The sequence below is a fragment of the Amblyomma mixtum genome, chromosome 3 (assembly GCF_055824585.1).
Source record: "Amblyomma mixtum isolate Tamu chromosome 3, ASM5582458v1, whole genome shotgun sequence".
NCBI lineage: Eukaryota > Metazoa > Arthropoda > Arachnida > Ixodida > Ixodidae > Amblyomma > Amblyomma mixtum.
In genome coordinates this window covers 256053473-256075823 of record NC_143014.1, presented here as the reverse complement: position 1 = coordinate 256075823, position 22351 = coordinate 256053473, and the positions used below count along the sequence as shown (strand labels likewise).

The 22351-nt window shown below is 42.6% G+C and overlaps 1 protein-coding gene across 4 annotated transcripts; it reads left to right on the top strand.

Moving 5' to 3' along the window:
- Nucleotides 1–13: 13 nt before the first annotated feature.
- On the top strand, nucleotides 14–22326 carry LOC149354462 (mitochondrial amidoxime-reducing component 1-like). 4 transcript variants are annotated; one of them, XM_089583327.1, is made up of 9 exons: nucleotides 14–127; nucleotides 193–303; nucleotides 3004–3285; nucleotides 9671–9847; nucleotides 12086–12233; nucleotides 14466–14612; nucleotides 14686–14747; nucleotides 18134–18205; nucleotides 18815–18982. In XM_089583327.1, exons 3-9 carry the CDS (start codon nucleotides 3038–3040, stop codon nucleotides 18957–18959), a joined length of 999 nt encoding a protein of 332 aa, XP_089439453.1. In that variant the 5' UTR covers nucleotides 14–127; nucleotides 193–303; nucleotides 3004–3037; the 3' UTR covers nucleotides 18960–18982. The 4 variants fall into 4 exon arrangements, with proteins under 4 accessions (XP_089439453.1, XP_089439456.1, XP_089439455.1 ...); XM_089583330.1 differs by adding an exon at nucleotides 19282–22326 and having other exon boundaries at nucleotides 45–303; nucleotides 18815–18960; XM_089583329.1 differs by adding an exon at nucleotides 19261–22326 and having other exon boundaries at nucleotides 45–303; nucleotides 18815–18960.
- Nucleotides 22327–22351: the final 25 nt, after the last annotated feature.

Sequence of the window (22351 nt, the reverse complement as noted above, 5' to 3'; positions counted from 1 at the left end):
CTGTGGGGCGTCAGCAGAGAGCGCGCAAGGTTCATGGTTCGCGCGCTGTGTGTTTGTGTGTGAACTTGAAGCAGCGCTAGTAGCGCGTCAACACAGTTTGCGCGCTTCGTCCCTCCATCGTCTGCGCGTAACTGCCTTCACCTTCGGATCAACGACTGTGTGCTTACGTAATCGTTGGTTGCTCTCGTGCAGCGAAGAGGGGACGTCTGCAGACCACGAATTCATCACGCACCGCCTGCGGCATCTGCGCTAGCACGGGAGTGCAGGGACCTACTGGCTCTTCGACGGCATTTGGCTGACGCGGTTATTTGAAACCTTTCCTGACCATCTTATTGTTAGAAAATTTGGCTGCGGCACTCAGGCGATAACGAACGTGACCTTGGCGTTGCATTTTGAGGCGTTGTCAGCAAATGTTGGCGAGCTACTCTGTGCGGGATCCGTTTGGGTGGCTGTTTTTCAGCGAAGCATTACAAGGACATCAGCAAGTCGACTGACAAACGATCTGAGCAGCAAGATAAGCTATTGTTCAAGTTGGTTCATAGTAGCGTAAAGATGGGTTGCGCAAAAGAGACAACCACTTGAAAGAAGACGGGGCAAGCGCAAACTAGCAACTGATTTACTCAAAGAGCAGACATTTAAATATATATGCATATGTCGGCGCAGGCGCATACGGGTATCACAATCGCAGAGAGTGTTAAAAAATAGATGTTTTATGTCATCATGCTTTCAAGGAAATGTGCACTCTTATACAGTCTGATTGATGTATCACTTCTTGTCCTCTCTGTTTGATGAAAAACGGTGCCAGAAGATCCCTCATGTTCACGAGTGCGAATGCTGATACAGCGGCCTGACTGCCCTATGTAGACTTTGCCACATGTGAGGGCAATCAGATAAACAACGGCAACTTGGCAGGCCATGTAGGGGTTATTGTGCTTAACACCGCAGCCACGTTGCTTCTTTTCAGTGATGTGCCCTCTGATGATGGCGTAAAGGTGACTCGGATAGGGGGCCAGAAAACCAGTGGGGCGCCTTGCTTGTTTCCTATTTTCTTAAGATTGTGTGCAGTCCTGTGGACATAGGGAATTACGACTGGCCTGCTGTTTTTGGTGGCTACACCAGTGTCTACATTCTGAGTGGATTTTAACTTCTTTGCCAACATTTGAACTCCTGCCAGGACAATCACTTCAGGAAAAGCAGCCTTTTTCAACCTTGAAATCTGCATGTCGAAGCTGGTTCGCATGGCATGTGTACAGGACTTTTTTAAAGGCTTCTCAGGAATCTGTTTAGCAATTTTAATGGTTTCAGAGTGTGCGGAATCGCTAGGTTGCGGGAGCAGAAACACCAACACACGTGGTCAAGAGAGAAGGTGGGCTTAAGGTCCAGGAACTGGAGAATGTTATCGACTGGGAGCTCATGGGTAAAGGTTAAACCTGAGGTATTAGCCTTAATGAGATTTAAGATATCCGCAGTGGCATCGTCATACAAAAAAATCACTCCATTTCTTCATGAGTATAAGAAAATACTCATTGTATCTAAAAACATGAACAATGTTGTCACTGTTTAGTACACCAAACAAAGTGTATGCAAACTATTATGCAAAGCTGTTTACTGCCCTGTAAAGATATTTGCTGTTTCTTCCCTAATACATACATGTGCGATGATAAAGCTTTTCAGCTTTTCACATGAAGCACTGATAGCCATAGTGGGAAAGGTGATTATTGAAGTAGATTATTGAGAGATATTTTGGAGAAATGAAAGCTGGAAGTGTTGCATTTTTCTTTTGAAAAAGACAGCTGTCAGCTTAAAATTATGTATTTGTTTTTGTGATGTTGTTTCACTTGTGATACTTTATAATGAAAAGTTATTGTGAGGCACTTAAACCACATGGCCAATAATTCTGGGCACAAAGGTGAACAAATCGTCCTGATAAAGCATGAGGTCTATACCGCATTCACGCACTGTCTGTCAGGACATTGATTGACACATGCATGTCTTGCATGGAAATAGTATGAGCAAATAGGCATGTCAGTTACTTTGCATGCAGCTGTTACTTTTCCTTCAGCATTCTTTTGTATCATTTCTACTGATATGGGTTGATAAGGTGGGTGGCAACTGAAAGACATCAGCCATAAAATCATTGGAATGTGTATGTGCCACATTGGACCAGGCCACACATGTTGTTAGGAAAAAATTTTATTTCGGCTCCATCATTCATACCAGTCGTGATCACCTGAAATGCTTCAAATATCAGGGGGTGTGTGTGCTGCCTCTGCTGGTATCATTACTTGATGACTGGATTGCGACACAGCACTCATGCTTGTGCTAACTTTATTGAGACATTCCTGTTTCGGGGGTGCCAGTTTACATTTTTCAGTAGCGCTACTCTGTGCGTTTGTAGCTTTAGTGACCTGAGAAAATGAGGGATCAGTCTTGAGTAAATCGGCCTCTACATTCAGCTTTCCACTGCTGCATGCCTCTTTTCGCTTTATTTTGTTGTTATAATTAAATGGAATGGGTGATAGGACTGCTGTTCCCGAGACAACCACACTAGCATTCATTGCTACTTCTGGTACTGTTGGCGGTGCTTTGTTGTCAACTTTGTAATGCTTTTTCCTTACTTAAAAAGATGTGTTTTTATATTTACCGCATACACGGGTGATGAGACACCTTCTAGTTGCACAGGGATGTGCTGTAAGGCATTCTCAGGCACTCAGTGAGGTTGCCAATCACTGCAGGTGCACGGTGCAAGTATTCATTGCACGCTACAATGGCTGCATTTCTCAGCATGGCGAAGTATGTGTGGAGCTTTATTGAGGCAGTCTTTTCAAGTCATCTTTGTTATACAACACCAGCTATGACATCATGCCATCACCATAAGGCATGTGTATCTGATGTTTTTCATGCCCTATAATGAGAATTTATCTGATTGTAAAATTTCAGTTCTTAACTGAGGCTGCGTGCTGTTGTAAAAATTTTTAAGACTGTTTTTGTTCTCTTTTTCAGGAGGGTCCCGTGTATTCTGACCTCACAGCGTGCAATGGCATCTTCGGTCTTGAGATCCCCCCATATAGGTGCCATTGCCCTGACAGCTGCAGCAGTGGGTGGAGCTGCTGCAGCCACAGCTTACCTTTTGCTGCAGCACAGGGCTGCCAGCAGGAATAGCTTTGTGCCCGTGGGACGCTTGGCCAACATTTTCATCTACCCCATCAAGTCAGTCGCTGGAATCGAGGTGCCCTATGCGGACTGCACTCCAGCAGGCCCAGTGTACAAGGAACTCAAGGACAGGTTCGAATATCACCTGCAATTCTTGCTTGCTTGTTTGCCACTCTAACGCTTTTCAGTGCCTCACATTTGGGAACATTTGACAGAATCATGGTGTTCTCATCGGCGTTGTCATCCATACACACCACACCCCACCACCACCAATCCCCTACTGCACACCACCACACCCTACAATTGCTTACTGCACCCAGATATTCCAACACTGTGAATGCCATATTCCCACCCTCACGCCCTCGCTGACTGCCCTTGTCACGATGGACTCCAGCCTCATATGGATGGATGAGCAGCCGTGCATGCCTGTGCGTGGCACGCATCACAAGCGCGGTGCACGGTAATGTGTGGTACATGCCTAACCTCATCACACATCACCTAAATAGCAAGATGAAACTGAAAAATCAGAGAAAAGGTCCAGGACTGTTACTCGAAAGTGGTTGATTAAAAATAGGCCATAGGAGCGAAGCCTGTTATTCCTTTTGCCCTTTACAGGGAACAGGTGGCATTCAAACTGAAGCTTCATCTTCCCAAGCACACTTGTTTAAATTATGACAAGGTGGTCCATGACGTTTGTTTTTTTTTATGGATACTGAGGAGTTCCTTTGAGGAGATTTATTTAATTCACTGTAGCTCATGACCAAATAGATTGAAACTTGATTCATTTATGAGAAGTATGATTTCATTAAGTTTATCCACCATTGCAAAAATTGCATGGACTCAAATGCATCAAAACGTAGCTGAGATGATAAATTAAGAATAAATTGTTTCTTATTTATTTCTGTTATTGGAGGCCGCCACTGTGGCTCAATGGTTATGGCGCTCAGCTGCTGACCTGAAAGACATGGCTTTGATTCTGGCGATGGCGGTCAAATTTCAATGGAGGCGATATTCTAGAGGCCTGTGTACTGTGCGATGTCAGTACACATCAAAGAACCCCAGGTGGTCGAAATTTCCGCAGCCCTTCACTACGGCGTCCCACATAGACTGAGACGCTTTGGGACGTTAAACCCCCATAAAAACTATAAGCCAAACCATTTCTGTTATTGGAATCTGCAACCACATGTTGCTATATGGCCTTTTAATGAAAAAGCAGAGTTTTGTTAAAGTTTCTCATTTGGCAGCTGCCATTATATTGTGAGTGGCTTTCATGACTATTTATCTTAGTTCTTTATTGTGGTGCTGTGAGTGTGAGAAAGCTCAAAAGGCAGTGTTTCATGACTGGTATTTTGGTACTTCTTGGTAGGCACTTCATGAACGGTAATTAGTGCACCACTGGCTTGAAGCTGCATAAAGGCAGTCAAAATAAAGAAAATAGCTTAAATTACAAAAAAAATCTTTTGAAAACAAATTTATACTGCATGGCGGTGACTGTCCTCGCAGTTGTTGTACTGCTGTCTGATGTATATCTACATGCCTAAGAAATGGGTCATCTTTTTGTAGTTTTACAGCAAAAGCTGTAATAGCTTTGTGCAAGACATCTAATAGAAGCGATTTAAGGTATGCAGCGGCAGCCGTGAAGCTTGTTACGCATAACGTGTAGGTGTACCCACCACCACGTACCTCATAGTGTGATGTAGGTGTCCACTGACCCACGGAGCCAGTTGTGTGCCTTTTCTTTCCTCAGAGCTAACGGAGTCTAAATCCTTCAATGGTTTTGAGAAAAGAAAAGGCCCAGACCGGTATCAATCCTTCGGTGGAGGCCACTGGCAACTCTCAGTGCCATCCAGACATCCCAGTGAGCCACTTATGTGCCTTTGTTTACCTCAAAACCTATGGAGTGTTTAGACTGCTGATAAGACAGCACTGGGAACGAGACTATTTGCTTCATGTAAGTGGACCCTGGGATCTGTGAAGTGTGCCGGTGTTGCAATTGAACCGAAGACTACGAGCAAAAGAAGGCCAAGTATACACATGAGTACATAGATGCCAAATCGGGCCTGTGAGACGTCAAAGTGGGCCTGCCGCTCCAGACGTCTCGGCTGCTAATGCCAATCAGCTTTCATCGAGTAATGCGCTAAACCAGTAAGCTTAAATCTAATAAATATTTGGTTTGCTGATGTTTATTAAGATTAACTATTGCAAACTTGGATATGAGCTACTGCAGTGGCCCTGCAAGTTTTCTGGATTGCTACATTTAAGCTTACATGAATCAAGAGAAACTGAAATTGAGGTGAAATAGCAACTCTATGTATGTGGAATATGTGGCACTGGCCGTGCAGACTAAATTAATGATAAGACTAACAAGTATCTTAACAAAGCTAGTCAGTGAAGTGTGTTATTGAGGAGAAATTATACAGCTTGCCGTGTTAAGAATAATAGGAAGGATTCTGAGCATTTTGCAGAGCTTATGCAGCATCAGTGTTATAACGTTATAAATGAAGACTCCTGTGCTCACCAGCTACCACATGAGGGAGGTGTTCAAGTGGGCTGAGAAGTTGGGGGCATGATACTGCTGTAGTTCCAGAGAGGGCAAGGGGTCTGGTAGTTATTTAAAACGCGGTGACTAGCCTCAAAAGAGGATATCATGAAGAGCAGCAAAATAATTTCTTAGTGAGTCATGCTCTCATCTCTCAGGAGAATGTCCCCCAAAGACTAATCTATTCCTGAAACATCCTTGTCTGAGCTTGAATGCCTCGTAGGTAGCATTTCCCTGTTGTCTCAGTGATATGCAAACAATGGGTTGTTCCATCTGTACACTTCCTATACCTTACACAGCATGGTTAGACCATTAGGTAATTGACAGATTTTGGGAATTAAGCTTTTGAGTGTAATGTTGATAGCTCCACATCAACCCAGATCGGCTGTCATTCCTTCGTTTGCAAACTGTGTATCGCCAAGTACAGTTCTGATGTAGCTGAACTCATGTTGCATATGTGGCTGAGACTGAAGCAGGAGTGATTTATTATTGATTGGGCACTGATAAGTATCAATTGCTTACACAGATCTGAAGTCTGCTTTGTAGAAAAATTAAAATCGTTTTGATCTAAACGAATGATTTTCGTAACTTGCAGTAGCATTTGACAATTTTTCTGCTGACCTTTCCTTATGCTTCATTTGTTTTCACCAAAATAGAGCTGTCACTTCAACATTACTTCTCAATTTTGTGCAGTGTGAAGCGAAATATTTTTTTGCAGCCAGAAAAGATATAGAAGATTGCAAAACGTTCAGCGAAGCCCCAGCTTAGCTGAGAGGAGGGAATGTAACTTTGTCACATGCGCAGTATACATAACAATACTTCAGTTTTGGGCCCTGTGGTTTCGCTAGGATGATTAACTTTCAGTACAGAGCAATGCAGAAGAATTCCAAATTAATGTTGTTGTTTTTTTTTTCAATGCATGCAAGCAAAAGAATGATAGAGGCACACATTTTCAAATGCTCCCACTTTAAGTTGCCTATGAAAGTAGTAAAGCATTGGTGCCCTTGCCATTTGCTCACTTACAATTTGTGAGAACCTGAAGTGGAGTTTCACTTACGGTATTTTCTTCTTTGATTCTGTAGTTTTCTCTGTCTGAATTGTTTTCTTCTGGCTTTCGGTCATGGAAATGCAGCTGAGATGTACAAGCTAGTGTCCCTGCATTTGAGGCCTGATAACTGTGATTACCAGGGCATCTGCTATGTACAGTGACGATAGTCAAGTGCTTGTCATTCCATTGTTTTATGGTCATCATTTCTTTTTTGCCATATGGCTTTTTGTCCATGTCATCTGTAGCCCAAGGCATAGCAGTCTCCCATTGTCACTGCATCATAAAGCTCCTGCTTTGACTGTGTAGATTTCATCTTGTCATTCTCACCACTTGGGAGGTTTACCATCTCAATCGACCATGGCTCCCTCTGGGATGGCACATCTCTTGGGTGGTACTTATTTCAAGCTGCTTCCCTTTCCAAAACTACATTGTACAGACGTGCACATTAAAGGGGTCGTGTTGTTGTTCATAGGTTATAGATGTTGACACTTTCTTTGAATTCTTTGTTTTAATGTCTCTGTTGTTTATACACCCTGTGATCAACACCTTAGCATAGTTCTGTTAAAACAGTAAGCTGTGAAATTCATGGAAGCGACAGACATTTCCTTCTGTTTTGTTTGCTCAGTAGCAGCACTGGTACCAGAGTTGAATCTCACAGCATATTTTGCTTCAGGTGATTTTGCTGCCATTTTTTAGAGCCTTTGGAGATTTCAATTATGGTTTGAACTTTACGGCCTTTTCCACTAGTAACTTTTCCTTTTTTGTTTTCTTTTCTCAGTCGTCTGGCTCACTCCTTTTTCTTGCTATATAGCCTTCAGGGATCTATGCTCATCCAAAATCTGGCTTTGTTCCTGATTTATCACCACTCATAGTCTGTCAGTTGCCTCTGATCATTTCTTTGTACTGTTTAAAATTTCCTTGCCCGCACCTATGCTTTTATTTTTGATAGGTTAAGGTGGTACAGAAAGAGTTGTAGCTCTTTTGCAGAAGGTGGTGGTTGTCCACATCTGCTGGTAAATCAGTTCCCTAGGCCAAGAGACTATTGCTTGTCTGCTATCATATCACTGTCTTGGAAACTCTGTATGCCACCTCAGCCATGTGAATGAAAATGAGAAGTTGATACAAGTTTTTACGCTGCTCTTTATCGAAGATTTTTATGAAGCCATGTGGATTTGTAGCTCCCATTTTTTTCCTGTGCTTGCATTAAAGTTGCGTACATAACCTAAAGTTGTAATTATTATTGCTGTACCTGAACCACCAAAAGAAAAACACTACTTGTGAGCTCAAGCTGCGTTTCAGAAGAAATGGCCTGTTAGCTGCCCTGCACTTGCACATTATTGGGCGTGCAGTAAAACTAATCCTACCTTCCAACTCTTTCCTTCTTTACATGTGTTTATGGGTGCTTGTAAAGACAGGCTTGTCCTGCCTCCTACTTTATGCAAGCTTGTCTGAGTGGTGTGTGTCCCTTTTTTTTATCATGGCTGATTGGGACTTTCTAAAAGAAGTAGGCTTAAACGATGAGGATGTAATAGCAATAGTAATTGAGGGGAATAACCTTGCCACCTTCCTTGAATAATAGTGATATTTCAGTGAAACCTACTTACTGTTGGTTCCACATAATTAGTACAACCCAGGTATCGTTTCTTCAATTATTTTGTCGATCTAATAACTTCACTCGCCGCCGCGGTGGCTCAGTGGCTATGGTGCTCGGCTGCTGACCCAAAAGACGCGGGTTCGATCCCGGCCGCGGCGGCTGGAATTTCTTTGGAGGAGAAATTCTTGAGGCCCGTGTACTGTGCGATGTCAGTGCACGTTAAAGAACCCCAGGTGGTCGAAATTTCCGGAGCCCTCCACTACGGCGTCTCTCATAGCCTTAGTCGCTTTGGGACGTTAAACCCCATAAAACCAAACTAATAACTTCACTCTCTCTGGCATTTGAAATTATAACTTTCTTGTTAGAGGTGGCGACTAACTACAGATAATTGTTTTATTCAGTGTAAGTATTGCAGTTAGCTAATTCAAATCCTACATGAAAACGTTAGTAGGTGATGTGTGCTTTGTTATAATTAATTTCATTGTTGTATCATGACATTTTTTTGTTCATATAGTAGTCATGAGACCTTAGGTACATTGTAATGTACAGGGTGGATCAAAAGTACCCAGGCCACAGGGTCTGTTTCAGCAGTATAATCTGAGACTTAAGACATCTATAGAGCTATCAAAGCTCTCAGAGGTGAGAATGATAATTCTTCTAGCCCCTGCAGAGGTTTAGAGTTTCAGAGGTAATGTAATTGCCCTGTATTACACGGCCGAAAAGGAGACCCTGTGGCATGGGAACTTTTGATGTGCCCAGTACTTCTCTTTTATTTTTTTTTAAATACAGCAGCTCAAGTTCCATGCGAAGTCAGATAGTAGTAATTTTTCTCCCACATGCATATTTTCAAGAATTGAATAGCAATAGGGGCACTCAGCAGCCTTCCAAGTTGGTTGCTCTAAACCTGCTTCCTGCTCCCATTGGTCAGATGACTTCCAAGTTTCTTGGGCTTCTTAGATTGAAATATGTTTTCCATCACTAACGTATTATAACACATGTCATAAGATGTTTCATGCTTCCGGAGGCACAGAGCATGGAGAAGAAACTGTTGGACCTGCACTGGAAAACTTTTTGTGTATGTTCATGGGAACATTCCGACTTGAGAAATATTCATTAACGCTGACAAACCAAACTTTTGTAGAAGGCGTAGTTTTACCTGGTGCCACCTTCTTTCATATTTTTGTAGTAGAACTCATGGCATGCTGTAAAAATAAGCTTTCCATTTGATTTTTGTTTGCATTATGATGCTGCTTTCTTTGTTCCACTGGTTTGCGCTACTTCTCAGTTTTTTTTCCCCATTTTGTGCCTCACTGATAGTGCGTGGTTTATTTTCCAGGTTTTTGTTGATAGTAAAAGGTGACTGCTTTGTCTCCATGCGTGAGGAGCCCCGTCTTGGTCTGATCCAAACGACCTTTGATGACGGCAAGCTGACACTCTTGGCCAAAGGGTACCCACCACTTGTTATTGATGCCTCTGACCCTGATGAGAGGAGCAAGCCTTCTTTCACTGTGAGGTAGGTTATTTCAGGTATTCCTTGCGTGTTGCCATCATTTAGTGGTGAATGAAAGGACAAGAAGCATGGCCACTGGTGGGCTGTTTGGAATGGTTTCTACTCAGGACTCCACATGGCTGGTAGCAGATGTGAGCACATAGGTATGATCTGTTCCATGCTAATACGGACCCATGCCACACTGAATATAAAAGTGAAACTCAGGAAGCATTTAACTCTTTCGCTACCGCGCCATAGGCCATCGATCGCATATGATCGATTCAAATCGCCCGCGCAAAAAAGCTCATTTTGAAGAGTCGTGTACATGCTCCGCCATCTAGCTAGTGAGCGCAACAACTGCTCTTTCGATTGCAGCCTTGGTTTCAGTGTTTTGACATGAGGGGGCGCCATGAAAAAACTTTGAATGGCTGCAGCGGCGTCAGCCGGAGAAAATGGCGTCCGCGTCGCCGCGCGCTCCTCGATAACGAAAGCTGACAACGAGTACGTCGGCCCGTTTCGGTTTCGTTTTTTGCGATGAAAGCAGCGGCTATTAGTCGGGCAACAATGTACAAACGTTGGATTTCGGTTTCGACAGCGAGACTTCGCCTCGGGAGCCTGGAACGTCAGCGCGTACTTGCATGTGAGTTCTGTTTTCGTTCGCTGTGGGTTTTCTGCGGTTCATACGGTTTGTAATTGATGAGAGTGGTTTATTTTTGTGCTTCAGGGTCTTGACAACGTATGGAGAAGGCAGTTAGCCAAATGCTCAAGGTCGCGTCGCGTTTTTCAACCAAGACGACAGCTAGGTGTCCATATCGGCACATCGCTGCGGAGCGGCGCTCGGAGATTAGCTCGACTTCTCGACTTTTTTTTTATGCTCTTCACGGCGGAAATGATGAAGACCGTGTGCCGAAACACTAATAAGTATGCATGGGTGAAGATTTTCAGCAAGTTCGGCAGCTCATGGGAAGACTTGAATCTGTTGGAGATGCTGATGTTCATTGGAATCATCATATACATTGGAATTGTTGACCTGCCGCGACTTTATTTGTACTGAAATACCAGAATAATCTATTCTGGCCCTCTGCCATCAAAAATCATTTCTCAAAATTGGTTTTTCGTTTTTTTTGTTTGTTTTTTGCACGTAACGGACCCGGATGATTCAGTGGCGGCAGGATATATTGGCAAGACTTGAAAAGTGTCCTGGCTTTCGAACCACATCGCTAAAACTTATTTCATTGATTCTGATGTTTTAGAGCTTGCCTAAAATGCCAAATTTTATCAGCTGGCTTTCAGGGAGCAGTTCATTCAAGAAATCTTCGGGTATGATGAGGGAAATGAAGTCCACGCCCCCAATCCTCCCATAGAATCCATTCAACACCAACCGAAAAAAATTAAAAAAAGAAGAAACTGCAAGCTCGGCTACCAGAAAACAAGGGAGGAACAAAGATAAAAGCTTATGTGAAGCACCTGTCAGTCTACCTCTGCTTCACATCTTCACCCCTGATTGCTCTTCACAGTGGCACCACAGTCATGACCCCTGACTTGACAGGCCATGGAAAGTGCAGTAAATTTTTCTCATAGCTGAAACTGTGAATAATGACAGCCATAAACATGTGCAACAGTTTGTATATTCCAGTTTTCCTCTAATCAAGTTCTGGCTTAGTGCAGACGGTAATTTTTGTTTTTGCTATATACTTTTTTGTGTTTTTAGCAAATTTCACAAATAAATGTTCATTTACTTTTGCACACACAACTCTTCTGTTTGTTTCATTCAGAAGTGTAACTAATAAGCTACAATTTCATGCATTGCAATATGTGCTGGGTGTATTAGTTCTTGTGAAAAAAATTTTTCTTTCCGTACACTCCAAATCGTGCATTTTTCTGCGGTAGCGAAAGAGTTAATGTTTTCATGTGGGCTGCTTATGCTGTTGTTGATCCAAATAAGAGGACCATTAAGGCAGTTTTTTAATTCAAACCTTGAGGAGCCAAAAATGCATTCTGGTGTTTGGATTACTGAATATGTGGCCTAGCTGTATCTCGACCAAATGAATAGGCAGACTGAATGATCATCATAAATAGTATGCATTCAGTTGCATCCTTTTGGCTTTCTGATACAACAAAAGTGGTCGAAGGTCTTGCATTGAGGCATCATCTCTGCATTGTCTTCGATTCTGCTAGACGTTTCTGTTTGCATGAGATTGGAGTTGCAGACTTTCTTTGGTTGTTTGTTCTGTCATAATACTGTTCACATCTTGCATGCAGAATGCGGACGTACAGCTACACAGCAGTGGAGGTGTCTGTGGAAGCATCACAATGGCTAAGGGAGTACCTACAGAAAGAGGACATCCGGCTTGTGCGGATCATTCTTGACCAGGAAACGCTTGACCAAGCGATAAACCGTTCAGCTGTGGTATAATGCATTTTTCCATATGAATGCCTTTGTTTTCATAAAGTGGCAGTGAAAAAAGGATTCCGGTCTGCCTGATCTCAACAAAATGCACTAAGGTGCATTTGTACACCATTGCTGTTGATGCAGCCACTGGCATAATAGTGCGTGGTGTATTAATTGGACTAGCACGTCACCCAGCAGTTGGGATGAGTGAAAAGCTTGGGCATCTGTGATGTAGCAGGGGCATCTGGCATGTCACCGGCAGAACACATGAAAAAAAATTGCCCTTTGTCTATCTCAAAAGGGTGCGTGAGTGTCCTGTGATTTTGATTTTTTACCATCAATCACAGTACAAATGCCCTAATATTTTGAAGCAGTGATAACCACCTTATCTACACACTGAACTTGCTCACTTCAAATGCCCCATCCTAGCGACGGGTTCTGTAGCCAGTGTAACAGACCTTGCAGACATTAAAATTTGGCTACTGAATTGAACAAGCCAGTTCACAGCTAGTACTCGAAAATTTTAAACGTTGTTCCTCACAGCAGTTGCTCTGCAAAGTTTCAGAGTGCAAAAACGTGGGCTCCAAAAGATATTACTCTATAAGCATGGTATAACACTTCTGGGCACCCTGTGTCACGAGCAGTGAACTCCCTTGTTAAGCAGCCAAATTTTAACGACTGCGAGGTCTGTTACGCTGGCTGAAGAATTCATCACTAGGATGGGGCTTTCAAGTTATTAAGTTCAGTGTGCAGATCTGGTGGTTAGCATTGTTGCAAAATTTTAGGGCCATTTGTACAGCAATTTTTGGTAAAAAATTCAAAATTCACAGCCCACTCATGCACCCTTTTGACATAGACAAAAGGCAGTAATTTTTGTCGATGTCTTCTGCTGATGACATTACAGATTCATTTGCTACATACCCAAGCATTTTACTGGTCCATCATCCCGATTGATGGGCAATGTGCTTTTTTTGGCATCTGGTATGCTTTTTACTGGGCCATTTGTTTTCCAGTGTGAAGAAACAGGCTTTTTAGCATTGCACTCTAGTCTGTCTTCATCTGTGTTTAGCAATGTGCTGTATCATTCTTTCACTTTGCTTGCTCCTTTCTGTACCATATGGCTTTATTGCATGTTTGCTGGTGCACTGTCGCTGCAGTAGGTGCTAGTACAGCGCCATTTCAGCTCCACTGCTCACACTCTACCATGCAGCTTAGCTCTGCTGTTGTAATAATTGTTTTACTATAGCACAGGGCTCCTCTTGTCCCTTGTGGAACCCCAGTGGCATTCAAAAGGTGCTGAAGAGCAATGAGTGTCTTCTTGGCTTCGCTGTCTTCCTGCCCGACATGCATGCAAAAGAGAGCATGCACGCACATGGCCCTTAAAAAAAAAATGCCCAAATTTGATGACTGCCTGTGTAAGTGTAGTAGTCTGCAATAAATAATTTATGTCTGATTAGCCCGGAAATAAAGTGGTCAAAAGAAATTCGGCGGTTGAGCATGCAAGGATTTAGATGCTTGAGGAACCTAAAAAGCACTCCAAGGAACCCTATGGTTCGGCGGCACCTTCTTTGAGAACCACTGATGTAGCATGACCCACTTGGTGGGAACATGCCCCTGGCACAACATGGGCATATGACACAGGCCTTCGAGGCAGCTTCATTTTGTTTGTCAAGAGGAGGAGAAGGTGAAAATATCTGGCATAGGCTAGTTGCTTGGCATGTGCGAGAAATGTCTTGGAAAGAATGCGACTGCAAAAAGCATGGAGAAATTGCTTGATTTTGTGACCTGTAACGGTGCTATTACTGAATAGAAAAAAATTTCTGCACAAGTGCATTTATTGGATGATACAACCATACTACTGCTGCAAAATTTTTACCAAGATACGTTTGTAGGCCTTCTATTGTATTCACACTTCTCCAGGTTTTTTTTTTTTTGTATGCATTGTCGTATTGGCATCCCACATTACAGAAATAGTTTCAAGCATGTTCTTGGCCAAAGGTGAAGCCACTAACTTCTCTTTGCAACATTTTGCCATGCGTTCTTCTAATTTAATGTAATGATCTAAAAAGAACTGCTTTCATGTGAGAAAATGGGCAGAAAAGCCAAGCTGTTGTTTAGAATCTCTAATGTATTTCCTCTGTTCTTTCCCTCTTCCTATATCTGTCATAGTAAGGCTGAAAAAGAAATGGAACTCTTTCATGTGAAGAACCTTGTGCACACATCATGTAGTTTCTATGGAATGTATTTCAGGTTGCCTGCCACGACGAGTCAGCATTCCACGTCCTCTCAAAGGCATCTCTTGAAGAGCTCCTGCCAAGGCTTCCTCCAGGCAGCAACATCGGCCGGCGCAATTTTCGACCAGCACTCTTTATTGATGGGTGTGAAGCTTATGCAGAGGTGAATGAGTACACATGGCTTGCTGAATCCTTGACATGACTGTGAGGAGACTGAACAGCTCTGCTATGTTTAGGACCACTGGGAGCGCATGAGGATTGCTGATGCAGAGATGGCCTTTTCACATCGCACAACAAGGTAATGTGTCCCTTCTCACTGCTTTTTCTGCTAGTGTGTGTGTGTGGGAATTGCTGGGTCACCACTTCATAGGAGCAATACTTCCATTAATTCAGCAGTGTGTACTGAACCTATGCTGCAAGAAGTGTACCTCAGTCAATCTAACACGTCTTAGGATATAAATTGGCTTTACTGAGAATCTGAAGTGCTCTCTGCATTCACGGTGTGATTTGTGCTCCTAAAGTGCAAAATGTGGGTCATAATTAATAGTATTGTTAGTGGTTACGCCACAGAAAACAGCCAAGGCATGGCTGACATTTTTCATTCACTTTAATTGAAAAAAAAAGTAACAAATTTTTAATGCAAGGTAAAAGTTGCTAAATCTAATTTGGCTTCTGCAACCAGCAACTATTGCTACTGCCTAAATATAGCAGGCAAAATTTGTTAGAATATCCAACGTTCAATTGCAGTGGGTGCTCAAAATTTGAAGTGGATTAAACATGTATTTATTGCAATTTTTTGTGATGAGAGCTTGTACCCACACAGGGAGCCTGGCACTGTAAAAATAGATTAGCAACACTAATGCCCTCTTCAAAGCTTGACCACCATTGCCTTCATACGTAAGGAAGCATTGTTCCAGCTGAAGCACCACTTCCACATCAGCAGTGGTCTGTGTCAGTTCTTGGGCTCTGCTATTCTCATCACCACTGCTCTCACACAAAAATGGTGCAGCATTGTGCAAGATTGAGCTTGCACCTGCTATTGGACTCGCCACTGTCATGAGCAAATAGCTTTGCGAATCCAGCTGCTGGTAAGCTGGTGCAGCACCTGTGAGGCTGAACGGTTTTAGCAGGAGGAAGATATACTTGGGGCTTTTTGTTCACAGGTGAAACCTGGTTTTACCCGATTCTTCCACCCCAAACGTAGTTCATAAAAATTCCTCCCATAAAATAAGCCTCCTAGATGACGATGGTTTTTGTAGTTCGCAAAACTGAAGACACCTGTTAAGCTAGAAGCCTACGGTGCCAGTAGCTCCTTTCCCCCCTTGCACCAGTAACTGCCATGTCCGGTGCAAGTCTGGAGGGGTTAAGGGATGATGACAGCGCATCGTGCACTTCGGACGCTGTCCAAGGCCGCGGGAAACGTGGAGCGCACCGAGTCCCAATCTCGGCCGCTTTTATACAGCCCTTCTTTTAAACAGCCTTTTCTCCTACTCCTTGTATTTTGGTCTCATCTTCAATAAACTAGTTTTGCTTGTCAAGAAGTTGGAACCGCTGCCCTAACCGGCAACGTGTCGCTGTACGAGTGGACGAAGCAGACGAAGGGCCCTTCGTACTGCTGCCCAGCATTCGACCAGACCAACCGGCCATTCCGACGACGACCCGGAGACCGACAGTTACGGGAAAAACTTAACTACACCGCAAAAAAATTTGTGGATATCCAGTGCTTATTTTAGAGAAATGTCTTTGGTCAACTAGGCATCTTAAGCCTTTGTAAACGTTTGGTTTCATGAGGCTAATGAATTTGAGGATAAGTTCTGAAAGGGCGATTGAAAAGGGCGAGCAAAAAGCATGGCTAGCGACAAGATGCCTTATTGCAGTCACTGTCAACGACACCTTAATCCAAGGACTTTGCACATTTAAAATTGTCGCTAAGATGTTAGGTTTTCTCACTATACAAATAAAGGCAGGCATGGTCTTGCTCAGATGTGGGAGTGGTTCGTAGGAGACTGGCAATGTATGCGACAAAGTATTTGTAGACATCAGGAAAAATAATCTTAATTCATAAACAGTTCTTTGGTACAACATGCGATTTTCCTGTTGTTTATGAAATACACAAAAAGGGTGCATTTTATGTCCAGCTGAAAAACAATTATAGTAGAACTGTCGTGTGCTGCAAAAAATGACTGTAAAAAACCCAAACTATTGAAATTTTTCCTCAATAACTCAGTTTTCATCCGAAGTTGAGCTCGAAAAATGTCGCCCGATTTCTACCCCCCTATTTCTGGAAAAAACAAAGCCCATAAACGAAGGGCCCTAAATATATTATGTGCCATCCTTCCCTCCTTGGTATTTCTCCTTCAGTCCTCCAGAGTCTTCCCAACCTGACTTCTGTTGCTTTGTCTCCTTAGTTGTCTTTGAAGGAGACCAGATGATGTGGTTAGTTGAGAGTGTACGGTCTGCCTGTAGAGGCCTCTCTACTTTGACAAAAGAAGTTGAGTTTGCAGTCTTGCACAGAAAAAAAAAATTGGCCCCAATCAGTAGTTCCAAATGCACTCACATTAAGTAGAGAGATGACCTAGCTGATATTAAATGAATGCAAGTCATCTGTATTTTACATCTTTTTAATCGAAGACAGATTGTGTACAATTTAATCCACATTGTAAGTTGATGATTAGGTTAACTTCTCAAGAGGACTAAACGTTATACCTGTATTCTTTCTCTTCATAAATTATGTATAAGAGCTTGTCCTGGAAGTGCTTTAGTTCCCATTGAATGAGTCATCAAAGTTGGAAAAATTCTCTCGTTGCAAAAATGCTGTGTAACTGTGCATCACATTTTGTGGCGTGCAGTAAATAGGGTTGATTTGAGCGCAAAAATTTTTTCTTCTCTTAAGCGGTAAGGGTGATGGTTGTTTATTCTTTCTTTTAATTGGTAGGAACCATCTCCTCACTTTTAATGAATCGCTTGTTCACAGAATTCACTGAAAAAGGTACAGTACAGTTGAGAAGGATTATGGCAATAAAGAATTGAAAACTTGAACTGGGCTGCACATTAGATTTGAGATAGTCCATCAGTCATCCTAAGTGAGTGTGCTGGAGAGTATGCATTAGCTCCTGAGCTCCGGCCTCAGTTGCCCACCTGCCTGTTGTTCATCGTCGTCACCCACTGTATCTCCAAGAAGCAATTCCTAGAGCAACACTGCCAGGCTCTCAAAGGGCATGTTCTCACAGTTCTAAGGTATACATTCAGTCGGTGCTGGTCCGCCAAAGCATCTGGGCCCTATAGCGAAACGATGAACAAACGTTCTCTCTGGAGGTGCATGACATCGCGGCAATGTGGCTAAGATGTCATTTAAAAAAAATAAGAGCAAGACACATAACAGATGACTGCACCCACACATGACAACCTTACAAATCCTTTGTATGGACACTATTTTCCATGTTACCACAACGTTTCACTTATGGGAATACAGTTGCCATTCTTGTGTATAGACAGCTGTGTCCATCTGCCCTTCTGTTATCAGCAGCTCCCTTTCTTTTGTACCGCGGCCTGGAAAAGAGCTTACAACTTGTACATTAGCATGTAAGCTCGCCAACTCATTGTGTTCAGTTAAATTCTCATTCTTGCCATGCACACTGTTTGCTTAAGAGATCTTTCAATATCTAACTGGTGACTGCGTAACAGGTGCCTCGTCACAACCGTGGACCAAGATGCAGGCATCAGGACTGACAAGGAACCCTTGGTCACCTTGCGGAAGTAAGCCTACCATTCCTGCGAAGCTAACCTACCCTGGTAGCTTAGTGCCTGTAGCATTTTTCCACTTTGAACGAGCTTACAGGTTCATTTTTATTTCTTACTTTTAAGTCAGTGCGCAGATGACCAGGACAACAGAAAGGACGAAACACACACTGGCACTTCTCCGCCCTTCTGCTGTACTTGTCTTCAGTGTGCTTGTTTATTTATTTATTTGAACATACTGCAACCCCATGTAGGGGTTATAGAAAAAAATAAGAACAATAAAATAAGTGAAATAAAAACACTAACTTGCTGAAATGTTCACTATTAATTTTTATGGACATTAAATTCCCAGCTGCAGCAATGGTGTTTCTATGAAGTCAGAAACAGCTGTTTACTGAATTTCAGTACATATTTAACCCTACGTGATTGAAACTAATCGAGAACTCTCTAATACGGGGTGCCTGGTAGCTTGCATGCAGCTTCAGTACATGAAACTCCATGTAATATTATTTTTATTTAGTACTATTTTTATTGTTAATGCTTTTCTTAATGCTTTACATGTTCTAAGGAAGTAAAGTATTCATTATTTGTGGTTCTACTACATTTCACTTTCTTTGTGCCTTGCAGGTACCGAGTGGACAAGTCAGAGGACGGGCTCAAAAAGTACAGATCACAGCCCTTATTTGGCATCAGCACCTATTATGTCACACACGGCCGCATAACTGTTGGAGACACAGTCTATGCAGTGGTATTGCCAAAGCCACTTTTGTGAAGTAAATTTTTTTCTCGTGCCTATTGCTGTAGAAGCTGCTACTGTTATAGTAGTGAAGAGCAGCTTTGCTCAGTGGGTGTTTGGTGACATGTTACCTGTTTGAAAGCTCTCGATGTTAAAGGGACACTGAGGACAAGTAGAAGTTGGCCTCTATTGATGGGGTGCCTCATTCTCAATACAAAGTGACAACTGTTACAGAAAATGGAGGTCTTATAAGCTGGAAAAGACTGAAAAATTATTGTATCTGAGTTTGCTGGCTTAGCACATTAATCAGCGAAAGCTGATTGGCATTATAGTGCAGGCCCATTTTGACGTTTTACAGGTGACTGCCCGTGTCGGCTTCTCACAGGCCTGTTTTGGCATCAGTACGCTTACGTGCGTTCTCTGCCTTCTTACGCTTGCACACCTCATGGACTCCAGGGGCCGCTTGCATGAAGCGAATAGTCTAGTTCCCACTGCTGTCTTATTCACTGTCTAAACCCTCCATAAGGAAATAAAGGCGCATAACTGGCTCACTGGGTCGGTGTACCTCAATCACGCTGTGAGGTGGCAGTGCTTTCCACCTACAAATTAAGGCAGTTATGTGCCTTTCCTTTTCTGAAAACGAACTGAGGGTTTAGGCTTTGTTGGTTTTGAGGGAAAGCTATTGCAGCTTTTGCTGTAAAAATGGCATACAGATGTCACCATCAGCGGCTGATTTTGCAAGTAAAATGTTTGCATTGAATCCAATATTTTTGGGCATGTAGAGAAAAAATAATGGCACAAAACTGCTAGCCAATCCTTGAAATGAACACTGCAAATGATGCATACAATACATTCATTATATAGTTTGTGTCCATTTACTTAGAGCACTTTCCATTTAAAGCAACTAAGGTAAGAAAAAATAAAGAAAGCCTTGGGTGAACTATGACCATATCATATGATAAATGCTGAAAACAGTCTTTCCCACACTTTCTTGTCCACATATTGCAAGGAATCCCTGCGGCAGTTTAAAAATGCAAGAAATCGCTTGAATGTGGACCTAAGAAGAGCTACGGTTTCTTACTATGAATAGCTTTTCGGCAGCGTTAAAAACAGCAACCTGATACAGCCTGGAAAGCTCTCAATAACGTTTTCGTTCAAGGTAGCTTTAGGCCGGTTCTGCTGATCCCTGTAAATGGCCATGAGCTCCCAGGTAAAGAGCTGGCAGATCACTTTAATAATCACTTTGCTACCGTAGCTGCTGCTGATAATGGTTCTACAGTGACAAAAGTCGCATAAGCAAACACTTTTCTTAGTAGAACGTTAAGTTGGGCGAGTTGGTATAGGTTCACGGTTGAAAAACAGCGCACAAAAGACTAGACACAAGAGTAAAGGCGACGACAGGACAAGCGCTGAACTCACAACTAAGGCTTTATTGCGAAACCTAGGTATATAAGGAAGGCATAATCATGAAAACAAAATTGAACAAACAAAACTATGACAATGATAAAATTAGCGTGCGCCCGAAGCCCAAAATCTGCCAAGAAACGTGATCTCGTTATCACTTAAAGCAACCGAAGGTTTGCTAACGCAGCCCCGTTGCTCCGTTGCGATGAAGTATGCTTCTGCTACTTCCCGTGTGGTTTGATCTCTGTGAGAATACAACACCTTTGCTTGACTTAACAAAGCAGTGCACTTTTTCTTCTTGTTTTTCATCACTGCGCACCCCTTACAATGAGTAACAAGATAAGATTGGTCATTGCCTTTATCTAAATTGTTGCTGTGTTCTTGCAAACGCTTGTTCAAGCAACGGCTGGTCTGTCCGATGTAGCGGGCTCCGCAGGAAAGGGGAAAGCTGTAGACGACACACGTGCGGCAGTTGACAAACGGATCCGTGTGCGCGACACCGCAACCTTTTTTCTTTTTCGACACTTTCTTCCTTTCTATCGCAGCACACACTTGTTTAAAATACATCAACGTTGAACCTTCTTCCTACATTTTTCAGTCCGTGGGAGACCTGGTGCAAATATGGCACAACTGAGGTGCTTTTCTTTTCTTTTTCCGGACTGTTGAGTGGTGCATTCAGGGCCATCTGTCGCTTGAAGCACTTAAGTAATCTTGAGCAAGCCTCGTTCACCATTGCATCTTGGTAGCCGGCATTCCTTATCCTCATGAGTTGTGATCGGAAACTGTCAGCAACACCGTGGTGGCAGGATTTTATCAATGCATACCTCAGGCAAGAACTTACAATGCAGTTCTTCACCAATTTTGAGTGCCCCGATTGAGAACTCAGCAACGGCTTTACAGACCTTGGGTTGTATTTCCAGCAGACATGCTCACGGGCGAACCGCAGTTGCAAATCTAAATACTGTAGTTCATCGCTTACGGGCAACTCGAAAGTGAACAGCAATCCAGACCCGCACTCTTTAAACACTTTGACGATGTCAACCACACTCGCATTGAAGCGATCGCATTCAGTGAAAACCAGATAATCGTCCACATACCTAACGGTGGTGTGATGCAGTCCTGTCAAGTTCTTTTCAAGGTCCCTGTCCACATACATAGTTCCCTGTCCACTGTCAAGGTCCCTGTCCACTGTCATAGTTTTGTTTGTTCAATTTTGTTTTCATGATTATGCCTTCCTTATATTCCCAGGTTTTCGAAATAAAGCCTTAGTTGTGAGTTCAGCGCTTGTCCTGTCGTCGCCTTTACTCTTGTGTCTAGTCTTTTGTGCGCTGTTTTTCAACCATGAAACACTTTTCGTAGTGTTTTTTTTTAAGCCAGCAGATGATAGAGAAGTCTAAGACACATTTGTGTCCCTAAAAAACTGTAAATTGGTAGACATTGGTAATCTGGAAATAAAGCAGTTAAATATATCTTACCTGTCACCTCATCAATACTAGCCCATTTTTAACCTGTGTTTGCGAACAGGAGTTTTTCTCCAACCAGATTAAATATACAAGAATTTTTGTAAGCAATAAAAGCGGTGAAAAAATCCTGCCTAAACTACATAAACTACAGGCCTATATCGGTACTTCTGGTGTTTTCTGAAGCACTTGAGAAAGTTATTGTATGTTTCATACCGAACTTCTTTGATAAGTCGAATGTTATAACAGATCGCCAATTTTGTTTCCGAAAAAATAGGTTGACTGAAAGTGCTCGGTTAGAACTTGAAGAAAAAATCTTACAAAGCTTGTAAAACAACCTGTACACTGTGGGAATTTTCCTAGACTTTAGCAAAGCATTTTATTGTCTTGATCATAATCCTCATAAGTAAGCTGCAATCCTACAGTATTCGTAGAGTACCACTGGCACTGCTGAAATCGTGCCTTGCTAGTAGACAACAGTGTGTGTGTGAACATATGCAAACATCAAATTTAACTTCAATAAAATGCAGAGTACTTCACGGTGGCGTATTAGGTACCCTCGTG